Here is a 17,617-nt window from a genome sequence, read left to right as displayed (position 1 = left end):
CTATAATTTGTAAACTTTAATAGAACTCCATATTTACTTTTAAGGTCCTAGGGAAAATTAACACAAATTCTAATTATTAGAAATATTTATATAAAGTATTTGGCAATAAAAGAGTATCCAGCTAATCTCCAAAAACAAACAGCTGAAATATGACATAGTACTGAGTTATTCTGGCTGTTGTAATGAGGAGATCTGGAGGAATGCCAGGAACAATACAAGAAGCGCCCCCTAGTGGGCCTGCCTGCAGGCCCAGCTCCTAAATCGCGTTATTAAACATATTAAACATTGATCTCCAAACAAAAGCTATAAATTCAAAATGTCCTATATCATCTACATGCCTACTGAGTTTTAGCCGTCTACATGCAGTCAATCACGAGGTTTATTATTATATATTATTATATTTATTATATTTATGATGGATGTGAGATGACTTAATGTTTTGTCACCTAAATATTGTTTACTAATAAGGCTTTAATTTAAGACCTTAACATAGTAGATCCATTGTGGTTAGCACCTCTCCCCGGCGAGGTGTGAAGGGGGGGGTCATTATTTATTTTGATTGTGGATACTTTTGAACATCACAGAAAATAAAAGGATTACTTTTTATGGAATATATGTGCATTTTTCGGATACAACGCCAACCCGGAAGTAAGACTGTACACCCGCTACGAAGCGATACAATGGACTCGTGAGTAAAAATGGACAATTTTTCATACAAGAATTTGTACAAAATATATAATCTAATACTAAACATTAGATTATAAACAGTATTGGAGCATTTAAGTGCTAGAGTACTCTGTATCGTATCGGATGCTAGCATAGTTGGCTACGTTAACTTAGCTTAGCCTGTCAGACTATATTGGACATAAATATCATATCATAACATTTATAATATAACAAAATTACTTCGTTGTAATTTTCTGGTCTTTCTGTAAGATGTCCAACGCTGTTGTTTGTCGTAGCTCCTCAGTTTCGTGTAAGGAAATTGTTAGCATGTTAGCTTAGTTGGCTAAGGGTGTGTACCGGGTGTGGCATATTTGGACATGGGTGTGAAACTTTCTTGTCCCGGGCCCCAGCAAGACTGTCAACGGGCCTGCTAGTACCATTCGCTCAAAATGAATGAAATTGTTTACATTTCTGCTGTATAAGGTTAACAGACACATTTATTTAGATATAAAGCAATAGCACTTAAAGGCAATGAACAAATTGACGAGCTCATAAGGGTAGACTCAAATAAAGATGAACAACAATCACCAGATTGAATTAAATACATAGACGTAAACAAGACCCAAGAGCAACACATATTATTAAATAACATTTTATTATTTAATAATAAAAAAAAAGTCTGCGGGACGGGCTGGATATCCACCAGAGTTTTTTAAATAGCGACGAATCCATGTCCCCCTCCCACTTTTTAACGGTAAAAAAATAAATATTTAAATAGCGATGAATCTAGCGCTAGGACCATGCAGAAAACGATCGCTCCGAGCTCCGCTCTGGTAACACACCACTCCTGTACCTTATCTAATTTTAACATCTAATAACTCTCTCTAACCTGGGTTACAATAACGGCCCTTGTTATGGCCAAATAACTCAAATTTAGTTTCATCAGTACACAGCACCTTACTCCAAAATGAAGCTGGCTTGTCCAAATGTGCTTTAGCACATTTTAGAGCTTGCACATTTTTTTGTATATGACAAAAATGTTCAATAAAAAGACCTTGATCAAACAATGGGCAAACTTTTAAGCATTTTACACTGGAGAAATTCTTACAATTGGTAATTTACTGGTCTCCGGAATAGACATCATAGGGATTATTTTTCATACATTTACATTTAATTGATTATTAACCATTTAAACAATATTGGTGCATGATAAGAGATGAATGTGTCATTACTGTACCATTAAATGAAAGGGCAATCCAGGTTTGAAGAACTGGGGGGTTTTGGTAAAGTGGATCTCATAGGGGGATTCAACTATATAAATACCCCTTCTCTCAGCTTCCACCATTTCACTTCCTGAAACAGAACATTAGAAAGTGTTTAGAAAATCTCAAGTCTTTACTTTAAGTTAAATTAGAAATGTACTTTCACATAAGAGTACAAATTTTAAACATGCAAATATTAGTGATAGGATTTCAAAAATGTTTGTTTTGAAAGTAAAATGTTGATAAAAACATTCATTATGTGATCAATTGTAGGTGCATATCCCGCAGTTGACACTGAGCTTGTTGATTAGATACACCAGGGGTACTCAACTGGCGGACCGCGGTCCGGATCCGGACCCGAACGCAGTCCTGTCCGGACCCAATCTCATTCCTGATTAACTGGATATGGACCAAAAAAAACCCGGAGCATTTATTTCATTTATTACGTTCGCCACCAGGGGCGAGGCTAGGGTATTTTTAGTGGTGCTAGAGCACCACCGTGAGGTTGCTCAGCACCCCCTGGCTCAACACATTTTTTAAATATTATATTATGCAAAAAACTTGCTCTGCACCTGCGCAATACTTTGGTATTGTGCCTCTGTGAGCACTGGGGGCTGGGCACCCCTAAAGACCAGATCCTAAAATCGCCCCTGTTCGCCACCCCCGCCGCACCGGACCTCAGGTCACAGGTATCTGCCAAAATAGGACCGCGGACAAATTTAGTTGAGTACCCCTGAGATACACCTTCAATTCTCATACATACTGAATTTGACCAAACTGTGACTGAAACATGCTGTGTCAAAGTGAGAATTTAATAATTATAGAATTAAATAGGTCTACATCAACACGTTTTAAACATCAGGTGAGATCCAATCGCATCCTATACACTAATATTATAAAAATTATCTGATCTTAATAGTACTGAATAAAAATACTGATCCTAATAGTACTGGTTTGGTGGCTTAGTACACAAAATATTAACGTATTACTTCGTTTTGTACTAAAAGGAAATAATGAAGCGTTCTTATGCTACCATACGTTCTTGGAAGATAAAACTTAATATAGATTTATTCTTTAGATTAAAACATTTTATTGGTACTTGTCTGATTGCATTGTGCCAAGTGTAAAGTTTGGTAGAGGGGTGATTATGGTGTGGGGTTGTTTTTCAGGAGCTGGGCTTGGCCTCACAGTTCCAGTGAAAGGAACTCTGAACGTTTCAGCATTCCAAGAAAATCCCATGCTCCCAACTTTGTGGGAACAGTTTGGAACTGGCCCCTTTCTCTTGCAACATGACTGTGCACCAGTACACAAAGCAAGGTCCATAAAGACATGGATGGCAGAGTCTGGGGTGGATGAACCTCAACCTGAAAGAACAACTTTGAGATTAATTAGAGTGGAGACTGAGAGCCAGGCCTTCTCATCCAATATCAGTATATGACCTCACAAATGAGCTTCTGGAAAAAAGGTCAAAAATCCCCATAAACACACTCCTAAAACTTGTGGACAGCCTTTCCAGAAGAGTTGAAGCTGTTCTAGCTACGAAGGGTGGAACCACGTCATATGTATGGTATATGTAGGTATGGGACATCACTTAATCTCATATGTGAGTCAAGGAAGATGAGTGAATTTTTTTGGCAATACAGTGTATGACAGGGATGGGCAACTTCCATGACAAAGGGGGCCAAAATGTTTTCAGCACTAATATTGGAGGGCCACATGACCACGCACTTCAAATAATTGGATATGAAAGACACTACAAATTATTCTCAATAAGAACACATTTTAAATGAATTCAGATCTGTATGTTTATTGCACCAACATACATCTATTTTCTGCATATAAATGCATTAACATGTCCTTAATAAGCAACAAAGACAAAACATTTGCTTAATAAAAAAGTGCAAAAAGGAATTTGAACTGAATTTGAACTTCATATCAAAGAAGTGTAACGCGTAGCGCGCTGCGGAGCGATGAGGCAGACACAAACGCTGAGAAGAGCGAGATTTAATAAGTGGAATTCCATAGGCGAAGTTGTTTGTACAGGCACGGGTCAAAACGGGAGAGCCGTCCAAGTGGTCAACAGGACAGGCAGGAGTCGTAACAGAAACACAAGGGAGACGGAAAATACCAGAACAGCGATGACAGAGATAATCCACAAAACCGAACAAACCACAAATAACCGACAACGGGCGAAACGCAGAGATACAAGTACACAGGACTAAACTAGAGACAACTGAACACAACGACGACACTGGCGTGGCAGACAGAGGGAAACCAGGACAACACACACGCAGGGCGGGATAACCGGGCAAGGAACAACACCGACACGGGAGAGGGGGGCGTAGCCCTACGTGACAAGAACAAAAAAGTCCTGCTCTATCGTTTTTTTTTCTTTTAATTATTAAATTATTATTGATCTATTTGGGCCGCCAGTTGCCCATCCCCGGTGTATGAAGTAGCATGACCATGCAAGTGTTTTCAGTCATTCATGTGGTAAAAATGTAAAAATGAGTTTTATTGACATAGATGTACCTTTGTTTGCTTTAGAAGGGAGACAGCACTGCCCACCGGTGTGCGTGTCCTTCCGTTAGACAGGCTGACAGCAATTTTGAATGTAAGCAAGATGGTATTGAACAATCTTATTTTGTTTATTATTTTCAAAATATGTCTTGCACTTATGATATTACTGTATTTTGAATGTGAAATGAGTGGTGTCTATTCAACGTTTTATTATTGGAATAGTCCACTACTGTTATCTTTTCTTCCATGACTAATAAGCTTATATAAGTCCTGAATTTTCAGTTATGGACATAGAAGTCATTGATTGGTCTTTTGAGGTTTTCCCTTCACTGTATATTCTCTGTCAAGTTTTTTAAATTATTATTTTGGAAATGGGTTTCTGTTTGTTATCTCTCAGGTATGAGAGCCAGCTACTACCCCTGGCGTCCTGTGTTTATTTTTCGATTCATTTGTCGTGAGAGGTTACCGCGATCGTTTTCCCTTGGTTTTCCCGTACCGTGTTTTTCTTTGGTATCTTTTCCCGCATAGTTTTGGTGGAGGTCTCAGATGTCTTTTCTCTGTGGCCGGGCTCTTGGGTTCACTTATTTAGAATAAATCCGTTACAGACTGTTACTAAAGCATTTGTTTAGTGTTACAATTATTTTTCAAAGTATCCAAATTCAAACAAATTTAATGCTGTTTTTCCTTTTGGGAGCAGGTGGGACATAAAAGCCCCACATACATTTTTGAAACTGTCTGGTTTGTGTGATTCTCTCCAATTACACCTGTCCACATATGCTACTATTTTGGATGCATTCTGCGAACAGATGCAAAGCACTTTCTAAGCCTTAAATAATTCTTTGCCACAGTCAGTTTGAAGCTTTCCCGGTTTTCTTCCTTCATTTAAAATTGAATTGAAAGCATTGGTTACCTCGACACCGGTCTTATTTTTAATTACATGAACCCATGCATATTTTGATAAAATATCTATGCATGTTATCATGAATTTCATGCCGTCATTATGCTCCGCTACCGCGCTCATATCAACCAAATCTATTTGCCATTGCGCAACGATATTGAGAACAAACACTCTTTGTTTTTAATTTAGTCTTAACCGGCTTATGTAGCGTATAAGAATCCTGTTCCATTAACCATCTTTTAACTCGCTTACCGTCAACGCGTTTACCAATTTTATCAATAACGGCTCTTTTTAGATTTTCAACACCCCCATAAGACCCCGACAAAGCGGGGTCGTAGTAAATATTTTTAAACAGCCGCTCAGTCATGGTACATATCTAAATAGACAATGACCACAAGGTTACCAAAATCGTTTATTTATTGAAACACCACACTGAAAATATACATATTAAAAGCATTTAAAAAACACACATCATTACATTACATTTTTCTGGTCAGAATAACATTAGCGGCTATAGGCAAAGAACTCCAAACATGGTTACCCGGCGTATTCAGAGTCTCGTGAACCCGCCAAAAGTCGGTTACATCGGCATACAATTCATCTGTACAGATCGTGGGATTTTTTTCATGAATGTCTCTCACTGAGTCCGAAATGTTTCTCTCTCCGCTCAGGTCTGTAACGAAAGTTTCCGCCGCTCCTTGTAGCTTCTGCGCTGATGGGATCGCGACGACGCCGCAAAATCTGAGAGCCCTCACCACAACCTTATTAAACCACGGTTTAAAGAGTCAGATAAATAACTTTGGCGCTTTGTTTGCCAGGTTGAAGTCATCAGTATCCTGTAGACAAGCATGCTGGCGTTGGCTCGGGTGATCAATCGCGCACCCGTGGCAGTTTTCTTTCAGGTCAGAAGCTATAATCTGACCCAACAGTTCTCCGGTTACCGCACAAATGATGTTGAGGATCGGCGCGGTGATGCAGCCGTCTATGCCGTCCGAGCCTCCGGCGTTGTCATTCAATGACATTCGCTCGTAGGTGTCCACACGCACAGCCATTTCGGCGTCATCTTTAGGGTCAAAGACGTCTGCGGATTGCACGAAGGTATTGTTGAAAGCCATGTTGTAATGTCTTGTATTGTTTAGCGGAAAAACAATGAGAGCGTAGCCTTTAGCGATGCCTCGGGGATCGGGAGTACCGTTTTAAACCCAGAGCGAGGGAGAGTTCGTAGGCGGAGCTGTGGGCGGGTCGGGGCAGAGTAAGCGTTCATTGGCTGTCTTTGACCACGGTAGAGGGGTGTGGTATGTCCGCCTCAAACGCGTCAAAAAGATTTCTTCTGATATCAGATATCTTTGGCTTGTCGAAACAAGCTATCTATTTTATAAAAATAACTCTGTAACTCGTACCAGTTGCAACGTCCAAAGTCAACCCTTGTGGTGTTTCCTTCAGAGATCTCAACCACATAGCATTGTAAATTCATTTCCACACCGCAGATCGCTGTCGCTTTAATTGTAAAAGTCCACCGAGGGTGTTCTGCACTTACCCAACTATATGTCTCGTCACAGGGGTTAGGCAAATTATAATTTTCATAAACAAACTCACGCTAAGAGCACCATTTTCTAAATAAAATCCAACTACCTCGGTCAAAAGTTAACATCTGATTCGTGCACAGCCATGTTAGATCGGGGTGTGACGAGGCTGTAAATAGCCTAACGTTGTGGTTCTCAATATCGAAAAAAAGATCCGGCTAGACGTCCATCAGGCAGAGACCAGATTTGGGATACAGAGGCCGCAACCCCCGTTCTACAGCTAAACTCCACAGATTTTCGTGGTGCTCCTGGGCAGTTTGACATTTTTTAACTATCCGGTTATTTTGGCTCGTTGGTTAACCCTGATGAGATCCAGGCGTGGTCTACATTCTTGGGGTCCAGCTGGGTGTGGGGGACCCATTGCAATTTTTGTTAAAATAATCAGCAGATTCAGCCCAATTGCAAGTAAAATAAACAATACATATGTTAAATTAGTTTGCTCTCTTATTTATTTATTAGTTACTTTTTTATTAAAATGTAACACAATAAGGAAATCAATCATAAATCATGCTGGCTGACAGGCTGGTCCTATGGCTAGCTGCTCACGGGCTGGTGCTAACGGAGCTGGCTGCTGCTCATCCTCCTTTTCATTATCAGTATCAGACTCTGATATTTCAGAAATGTGATCCTGAAATTTCCTCTTCTGAATCATCATCAAAATCCTCTGTCTCTTCCAATATCAGCTGTAAGGCAGTCTGAACTGAGAATTGCTTTGCCATCTTTTATAGCATTTTTAGCATTTTTAGCATCATGTCCCCATGATTGGGTGAAACACACACAAACACACACATACACACACACACACACACATACACACACATACATACACAAACATACAGGTCCAGAGAGGAGGGAGGGATAATGAGGGCTGAGAGAAAAGATGCTTCTTTCAGATCTCACCCCTTTGTCTCTATAGAGATTCTTCGTCCACTGTCTGACAATATGCAATCAACCCCTGATGTGACAACCATCAAAAGTGTTGATGGTTGCCCACCCTTGCATGCCAAACACCTCTGTCCTTTGTTTGTATATCCTTTAAAGTCATACAGACGACTATCAACTACCCAACCCAATGTTGATTGCCCACTTTGACTAGCCCAGGGCCCAGTGGACCCTGGACCCTGTATGTAATACAAATGTGAAGGGGGGGGTACGGGGGGGTGGTCATTGAAAATATTTTCTGACTTATGTTGCTCACGGAAAATGAGCCAAGGACCAATGAATCTCAGTTTGAAAAAAAAAAAATTGTAGAATTTTTTTAAGCTGATTTTTTCAAAATGGGTCCCACAGACCCTTGGACCATATAAGGGTTAAAGTGTACACTCTGCGTTCTCTGAGCACCTTTTAATACGTTTAAAGCTGTTTGGAGGGGTGGTCTACCAGCATGAAATCAGTTGATTAAGATCACTGCTGATTCCCACGAGACTTTTTAGGTTGTAAATATTTTAAGGTAATTAAACTTTATTTCTCTAAAAATATTTATACTCTATGTGACACACACACACAGACACGTACCCTCACTCACACACAGTGACGGATGCTGGTCTTTCAAGGAGGGGAAGCTCAATTTTGGCTTGAGTGATAGAAGTCAGTCTCCAAACACAAGCAGCTACAACAAAAACCACCAGAAATTGAAGCTCGATTTGTCGCTAGTCGTTTTTAACGAATAAAATGCCGCTAAGAGGATTAGGAAAATCTCCGGTTCAACTCAGAACAGAATGAAAATGTAAAAACATTTAAATTAAATGCTCCCGTAGCATTTATTTCAGGGCTATTGAAAAAACACTCCGTCACGAGTGTTACGTTCGCCAACCCACCCCACCCCCCTCCCCAACAACTTACGTTCGCCACCCCCGCCGCACCGGACCTCAGGTCACAGGTATCTGCCAAAATTGGACCACGGACAAATTTAGTTGAGTACGCCTGATTTAGGGGCTCCTGATAATAATCTAAACAATTACAATTAGATCTCATGCTCACAATGTACAAAGCACGATAAGGGGAAGGGGTCATAAAGTTTTATTGGGGGGCAATAATAAACCTGTCAAGATGGCTTGATGACCAAGTTAAAATAACCCTATCCTACTTTATATATGACGAGTATTGACAGGGTGTATTATACTAGATCTACAGAAGGAACAAGAGTAATATGATATAAAACTGAATATCTTTCATATCTGATCATTTGGGAGCAAGTGTTGATTTAAATTACTATTGAAACTATTGAACATCTGTTATTTGAATGTCACAGAACTGTGGATAAATGGGAAAGGTTATATGGGACTCGTATCAAGTGGGGCGGTGTCAGGAAATGTGTTATGTATAGTATATTTGATAAAATGTTATCCAAGAATGTAAAAAAGGTTTACTGGTTGGTTGGGTGTGTAGTAAATATGAAGATATGGAAAACATGATGTGTTCTGCAGAGACGGTTTTTAAGCAGATTGTATTTGAATTAAGGAGACTGAGAACGATGGACATGAGAGGTAAAACTCCCTTGGACTTTAATAGATATATGAAATTTTATTTACAATGTGGTGATGTGAATGCCATCAGGGGCAGACTTGCATACTAGGGCTGGCCCGAATAGCGTTTTTTGAGCTCCGGATATTCGGCACTGTTTCGAAGCGAATATCCGAAGCTTCGTTTTTAAATAAGACTGATTAAAAACGGATTATATTAAGAATATAAAATAGTTTCTAAACCAGGGGTCGGCAACTGGCGGACCGCGGTCTTGATCCGGACCCGAACGCAGTCATGTCCGGACCCAATCTCATTCCTGATTAACTGTATACGGACCCAAATGCCATCCCATCCGGACCCAGAATTGTTAAAAATATTTCTTAATTTTGACGGGAGAATTCATTTTAAACCGGAGGATTTATTTCAGCGCTATTGAAAATATTGAAAATAGCGCTGAACTCCGTCACGAGTGTTATGCCCCCCCTCCCGCTTAAGTGCAAAACCACAAAAAACAGCTATTTAGCTACGCACTGCACATCATTAAACTGAAATCGGCCAACAACAACACAGTTTACAATGACTTTCGTCCACTGTAATATAATTAACAATGTTTAAGAATATAAAATACTTTCTGGACAAACGATTTTTTTTGTTTCAAGTATAACCCAAGTACTAAAACACAAAAACACAGCTATTCACTGGGCCGGCTTGCGCAGCGGAGCAGCCGCCGCGGACACTGGGCCGATGTGCGCAGCGAAAAAATCCGGGGGGAAACACAAAAAAGACATGAGACGTGGGGAGAAACATTCTGTAAACAACAAACATTTAATAACTTCAAAAGAAATCAATATTAAATTATTATAGATTACAGGGAAGCCTAAACAAACGCCAAATTTAATAACGGAGCACACACATTAAAAATACCTAATACCTAATGCATTTTGCCTCTCATATACCGCCATTAACCTGAACGGAACTGTAACGTTAGAGTGAGGCGGAGCTAAGAAAAAAAAACACGAATATCCGAATACCAAAATTAAAAACCGAATACCTACTCAATGACCGAATATCCGAATATCCGAATATTCGGGTCCAGCCCTATTGCATACATTACTACCGGGGATTTCCCCGGTGAGCCAATGCGTTAGTTGTCATTATATCATAAGATTATTATATTTTTCAATATCATACATTTTTGTTTTGTTTTTATTATTATTATCTACCTTATATATTGTGTCACGGTATGGCGGCCCCCTACTGGTCGCCTCCGTCCACAGTGGCACTTGTCATTGTTTTTGTTGGTGTTGTGTTTGTCCCTCAGGTGGGCAAAGCCCACGATCCGTCTCACCTGAGGGTCGTTTGTTTGTCTATATACGTCTTGTCTTTGTACCAGTTGACCGCTGGTCATTATATCCTTAATTTGGATCATGTCACAGGTTTTTGGTTTGCGCACTTTCTCTATTAAATCATCTATTTTCCCTGAGACTTGGCGTGATCGCTTCCATTTTATTTCGCTCACCCTGCCCGTCACAGAATAACCAGCCACTTTCGGAAGCTGCCAGTCTCCTTTATTTTCTCCTTCGTTCATGGTCATGTCTCGTGGTAAGTGTTTGTCTGCGTGGTGTTTGTGTGAAGAGTTCCGCCGTGCTTATGTGTTGTGTGTTTGGCACGGCAAGGACCAGGGCTGTCTTCCCTGGGAAAGCTCTTGTTGTGTGGTTGATTGTTACATGTACGGGTGAACAGATGTATGGATCAGTGTGCGTGCTCGTTGTGTTTAATGTTAAATGTTTTGTGTGTGACGCGGTCGCCGCTCATCACAGTTGCCTTGCTCCCCGTTTCGTCTTGTGTTCTATGTGGGGAAGCGACTGCGAACCTGAGCGGCGCGTCACTATTTTGTGTGCGGAGCACGCATGTGTGGTCTCATCTGTTTTTTAGTTGTACACTGTTTTTTTTTCTTTGTTTGTCTTGTCTTTGCGTGTGTGTTTTGTCCTAGCGTGCGTGTGCTTTGTTCAATGTAATTCTACACATGCTCCTCCCCTTAAATGTGTGTTGTGGGGGGGACCAGCTGTGGTTCCGGCGTCGCTCCCGAGGGAGGCCCTGACCAGGTAAGTGGGGGGTTCTCCTGAGTTAGAATGGAGACCCCTCCCCCATGGTAGGGAGATCAGGGTGAGTGTGCATGTGTGTTTTGTGTTGGTGTGTGTGTGCTTTGTGTGCAGGTGCTTCTCCCTGGCTGTGGATCGTAGTGTTCCTGGACCTTGTGGGGGTCTCCACCTGGCAGGAGCCCCCTTATGTTTTGGGGTGACCGGAGCCCGGTCTTAAAGAGCCCCTCCCTAGAGGGCTAGGGCCCCCAGATGTTTGGGGACCATGGGGCACCGGTCTGAAGAGCTCCCGCTGAAGATGAAGATCCTCCCTCCTGCTCAGGGTGACCAGGAGGCCCTTGAGGCTGTTCCCCAGCCTGCGATAGGGGTGCTCTGGGCCTCTGTCTCTGGCGCTCCTGGGTTGGGTTGAGGAGTCCACCTAGTAATGAGAGGCCCCGGCTGGGGCTGACTCCCCAAGAGGCTGGGGTGACCCCTAGCAGAAAGCAGGGGTCAGCTCCGGGAGGAGGTAGGTCGGTCCGGGAGGTGACGTAGCCACGCCTCAGGGAGATAACCTGCACACACAGCCTTGTCCCTGCCTTCCTGCCCCTTCATGTTTTGTGTGCTGCCGCTGTGTGCCACACACCCAGTGGAGGGGAGTGTGGCTAGGTGGGGGGGTCTGTCACGGTACAGCGCCCCCCTACTGGTCGCCTCCGTCCACAGCGGCAGTTGTCGTAGTTTTTGTTGGTGTTGTGTTCGTCCCTCAGGTGGGCAGAGCCCGCGATCCGTCTCACCTGAGGGTCGTTTGTTTGTCTATATATGTCTTGTCTTTGTACCAGTTGACCGCTGGTTATTATATCCTTCATTTGGATCAGTTCACGGGTTTTGGTTTGCGCACTTTTTCTATTAAACCATACTTTTTCCCTGAGATTAAACATTTGGGAGCCAGAGCATTTATCATTCTTTCAGTCTTGAGAGGGCAAAAACACTGCTTAAACCCAGAGTTGTACAAGAGGAAAACATGTCTAACTGCCAGTGTAGCTAAAGAAAAAAATCACTCTTCTGCTTTCCTTGCCTGCTCTGTGGTGGACACTACGTGGACTACAAAATAATTCAGGGATTTAAAACGTCTGTAAGACCAACTATCCAACCATGAAAGCAATGGTTCACATGTTGAAAATGGAGTGAAAGTAGGTATGCTCAGAGAGGCTAATATTGCAGTTCAAATATTGATACCTATCACAAACTTGCTATTGTCTAATAGCCGACAAGACCCATCATGCTGCAAAAGAAAACCGTACTGTAAATACACAGTTCATCAAAATAACAATGCGGACGCTACAATTTAGAAACATGATGCCAATCCAGTCAAAACACAACAAAAGTGTTTCTGGACGAATTATAAGCAGCAGCTACCAAGTGAAAAGTAAGTTATTACCTATGGAAGCAAATCTATCTCTGTCCCTTTAAGTTTTCGGTGACTCATTTCACTTGTATTGAAAAAATTTTAATTAAAAATGTAACAAATTAGTTTCTGAAATTCAAATGCTAAAATTCGAAGTACAAAATTCAGATTAAACATCAAGGATAAGCAATGAGCCTGTATCAAATCTACGGTGGCTGATAGCTAAGGCTTAAAAACCTTTTAAGGCTTAATTACCTAGTTAGCTAGTTACATTTAAAGATCTTTACTAATCCAGCCCCATTCTATGTAATGTGATACTGTATCACACTATTTAAAATTTAGAGTGTTCTTCCGTTTGTGTTACGGCTGTGCTCTGTGTGCTTGCTGTCTGTTTGTTGTGTCTGGGGTCCACCAGCAACCTCCAGGTTTATGGACAGCATCACCCGCTGGTCAATGCTACTGGTATAAACGCTAACACTTCCATCCATCTGGAGTCGGATAATGGCCTTGGAGCGCACCTAGGTACTGTGCCATTGGATCCGGTACGGCCAGCCGAAACCAGCATCGTCTGGACTTGCGCACAGCACCCTCCGGATACGCACAGGTCAAAATACAGCATGTGAGGATGGAGGTAGGACAGACCTCCAGAAGGGAGAGCACCACGCCTTCACCCATGCCCAGCAGGGGCGCTTTGGTAAGGCATAGCCCATGCCATCAGAGGCCTAAATCTTTTCAGACCTCCGGGGAAGGGGGGGGGGTCTCACACTCCCCTACCATGCCCAGAGGGGGCATCTTCATCGGATAAAGTGATAAAGTGTGTGCCATTACAGGTCACGTCAGTGAGAGGGCTGAGGAATCACCAAGGGAAGATGAAATGCTTGAGTGAAGGAGTGCAGGGGCCCCGCATTGAACAATACCTTGCACAGAATTGTTCAAGTCAGTCAGCTGAAGTCCAGCGTAGGGTTGTCCCGATCCGATATTTGGATTGGATTTTTTTTGAAGTCCAATCCGGGTTTTCCAGCGCACCCATTTAGATAATCCATTCCAGTTTTTGCTGTGGTTTTGCCAGTGAGAGTAAAATCCGGTCCGCATTTTCCAGCACACCTTCAGCACACGAGCATAGCGTCTCCCCAATTTAGCTCCGCGGCATCTCCTAACCATTAGGACCGCCGTGTAAATTTGAAGTTATCGGTAAAAATGTCAGTTGTGTGGGATTATTTTACCTTAAAGGATGACAAAGACGAAGAGGTAGAGTGCAACATATGCCACAGTAAAATCAAGCGTGGTGGTAAAGCTGTAAGAACTTTTAATACAACCAATCTAATCAAGCATTTAGCGAAATACCACCATAAACAACATGACGAGTTTCTAAAGAAAACCGAAGACAAAAAGAAAGGTCCTACACAACTAACACTGGCAGAAACGTTTGAATTGAAGGGAGTGTATAGATGGGGATGGAGCAGCAAAGTGTAGAGTAGAAGGCATTTTGCTTTTAATTAGTTTATGATAAGTGCACGGATTTTTTAAAGCTTTGGTTTACACTTGTTCAAGAGCACTGATGGATGGTAATGTTAATAGACTATTTGTTAATAGACTATTTTCCACTCAGGTTGTGTGTTTTGCTTTTTTAATATAATTTACAATATTATTTGCACTTTTTAATCCTTGGTTTACTGATGCTATTTCTGTTTGTTATTTAATATTTTGTCTATTTTGAGTTTATTAATTGCTAAATAAACAGGTCAGTTTCTCTTTACCAACCATTGTGTATTATTTAAACACACCTAATTCAGCTGGCTACTTGTTATCAAGAGTAAAACGCTTTTCAACATGAGTTTGACAACAAAGTAAGTTGGCTAAATAACTTTAAACTTTAATACATGCTCGGATAGGCCGGTATCGGTATCGGCCGATATCGGATCGGAAGTGCAAATAAATATCGGTATCGGATTGGAAGTTCAAAAAGCTGGATCGGGACATCCTTAGTCCAGCGGCAGGTTATATACCACAGTCCATAGGATATCAACACCCTTGTTACTATGGAGGCCAACTCAAGCACAGGAGGTAGAGAGGAGGATAGCGATGATGGGCCAGGGGTTAGTGGAAAGCAAAAGGGAAGAGAGAAAGGGTTAGGGCACAGATCTAAGGTTAAGTGGCCAGGGGCAGGTGATAAAATGTTGTGGAGGAGTGTTAATGATGATTTGAAAGGCATATTGGAAGGGTTGAAGGGAAAAGCAGAAAGTAAGTTTAACAGGTTAGGTAAAGTTATCTATGATTATGGTGGCAAGATTTGGTGTTGTGCAGAAGAAAGGAATGAGTAAGGCTGTTTGTAAATCAAGGAGGCAGGTAGAAATAGGAAAACTTGTCAAGGAGTCAAGGTTATTGAGGAAGTGGTGGAAGCGGGTAATGAGCAGGAAAGAGAGGGCATTGAGTTACTGCAGGACGAGTTGAAAAATAAGTTAGGGAAATTGCGGAGAGCAGAAGTTATGAGGAAAAGAAGGAAGAAGAAAGAGCGCGCTAGAGAGGCATTCTTTAAGGATCCATTTAGATTTGTTAAACCGTTGTTTCGTCAGGAGAAGTCAGGGAGCCTAAAGGTAGGAAAGAAGGAGCTTGAGGGGCATTTTCAGAAGGTGTACTCAAGGGAGGAAAGGACTAGTGAGGTGAAATTGCCAGCAAATATTCCGCCAGTAGGTGATCTCCAGTGGAAAATGGATGTTAATCCCCTTAAGTGGAGTGAGATACAGGATGTAGTGCGGTGCGCAAAAGCAGGTTCAGCACCAGGGCCTAATGGAGTTCCATATAGATTATATAAAAGTGCGCCAGATGTTTTTAAGTTGTTATGGAGGTTGATGATTATAGTGTGGAAGAAGGGGATTATCCCAAAGGACTGGTGAAGGGCAGGTGGTGTTCTTATTCCGAAAGAGAAGGATTCTGTAGCCATAGAGCAGTTTCATCCCACAAGCTTGCTTAATGTGGAGGGTAAAATATTCTTTAGTGTAGTTGCATGTAGGCTGGCAGCATTTCTGAAAAAGAATAAGTTAATTGATACATCGGTCCAAAAAGCAGGGATTACACGTTTTTCAGGGTGTATAGAGCATAGTAGCATGATTTGGCACCAGATTCAAACAGCGGAGAAAGAGCAGAGAGCAGAGAGAAGAGATCTACAAAAGAGCAGAGAGAAGAGATCTACATGTGGTTTTCTTAGATCTGGCTAATGCTTTTGGTTCGGCACCGCATGCTCTGTTGTGGAAGGCATTTGAATTTTTTCAGGTTCCAGATGAGATTATGAGGTTAGTTAAAGCATATTTTTGTCAGGGCAGGCCCCAGCGCTGCCCCGCCCATGACCACCAGAGGGCGCTTGCGGTCTCCCGTCAGGGCAGGTCCCTCCTCTACACATGCCATGAATACCAGAAGGCGTTCACATTCCACAACTCGCAATCAGCAAAGATGAGCCGCAGCTGGATTTCACCCTTCTTAAGAAAACCGACTGCGACTCGTCTTTGCTGAGTTGTTTGATCTTTCATGCGGCCAGCCGGTATCGTGGGTTTCACTCTCCGATTCATGTTCTCCAGTGTTTTTTCTCTTCGCTATCACCTGTCTCTTCGAGTTTATCTCCTGCGCCGTTTGGCCCATCTCAAGTTTTCCTCCCACTGTATTTTTCCTGTCCGGTTTTTTGTTTCCTTTCAGGTAGAGGTTTGCATATCCCCGTTGTTGGTCGGGTAGTCGGGTTTTTTCCCTGACGATTTTTTGTTTCACTTACCTCTCTCTCTCCTTCTCGTTTTCGCATTGAAGTATTTCCGCGTCTTTCAGTTGTGATTCTAATTTGTTTTCCTTTTATTCTGTACTTACCTCGCGTCGAGTCCACTCCGCGTCATTTCTCAGTTTACCGTGTTTTGCCCTTCATTATATTTAACTGTAGGGTTTTTCTTTTTCTTTTTTCCCGCACTCCTTTTGGCAGAGGTTTCAGTTCTTTGTTTTTCTATTTGTTTATGGTTTGGCATTTGGGTCCCTTTTGTCTAAACATCAAGCAGTGTGTGCGCGTGCGCACCACCTGCCTAACAATTTTGGAGACATTCAGTCTCGGGCAACACGGTGGCTTGGTGGTTAGCACGTTTGCCTCTCAGCACTGGGGTCTTGGGTTCAAGACCCTATCTGAGTGGAGTTTCCATGTTCTCCCCTGTGTTTGCGTGGGTTTCCTCCGGGATCTCCGGTTTCCTCCCACAGTCCAAAAACATGGAGGTTAGGTAAATTGGCAGTCAACAAAAAATTCTCCCTGAGTGTGTGTCTGTGTCTCCATGTTCAATAAAAAGTAGTGTCTGTGTCTGTGTGCGTGCGTGTGTGCTTGTATGCCCAATGGTGGATGGTGCTTTGCCACTAGGGTCTGTCCTCTCTCCCCTTCCTGCACCCCATTCAGTCCCCCAGGGGGCTGTGGCTTCCGGTAGAGAGTACGCTGTGCGCAATTGGCTGCCGCTTCTTGCCGGTGTGTGTGTGATTGATTGTCTGTGACTTGTACCTGTGTTAAATTGTAAAGCGCCTTGGGAATCTGGAAAGGCGCTATATAAATCGAACATTCATTCATTCATTCATAATGGCACCTGGCTCCCACCGATTAGGGCATACATGGATGACATGACTACAGTTGTGATCAAATTTATTCAACCCCCACTGAAATAAAGTGTTTTGGCCAGTTTGACATTGATTTTGATCATTTCAGTCATCTTATTTACAATTATATCAAAGAGGCA

General features: G+C 42.2%; 1 protein-coding gene across 1 annotated transcript in view; it reads right to left on the bottom strand.

The window, feature by feature from the left end:
- The window catches only part of LOC143490841 (complement C3-like), a 159,887-nt gene that overhangs the window by 72,511 nt on the left and 69,759 nt on the right, over positions 1-17,617 (bottom strand). The window contains exon 11 of the mRNA XM_076989351.1: positions 1,904-2,019. Within this exon, the coding sequence (XP_076845466.1) occupies positions 1,904-2,019 (116 nt within the window). The remainder of the gene's footprint in view (positions 1-1,903; positions 2,020-17,617) is intronic.

The sequence above is a fragment of the Brachyhypopomus gauderio genome, unplaced genomic scaffold (genome assembly GCF_052324685.1).
Source record: "Brachyhypopomus gauderio isolate BG-103 unplaced genomic scaffold, BGAUD_0.2 sc67, whole genome shotgun sequence".
NCBI classification, from domain to species: domain Eukaryota; kingdom Metazoa; phylum Chordata; class Actinopteri; order Gymnotiformes; family Hypopomidae; genus Brachyhypopomus; species Brachyhypopomus gauderio.
This window is presented reverse-complemented; position numbering and strand designations above follow the sequence as displayed.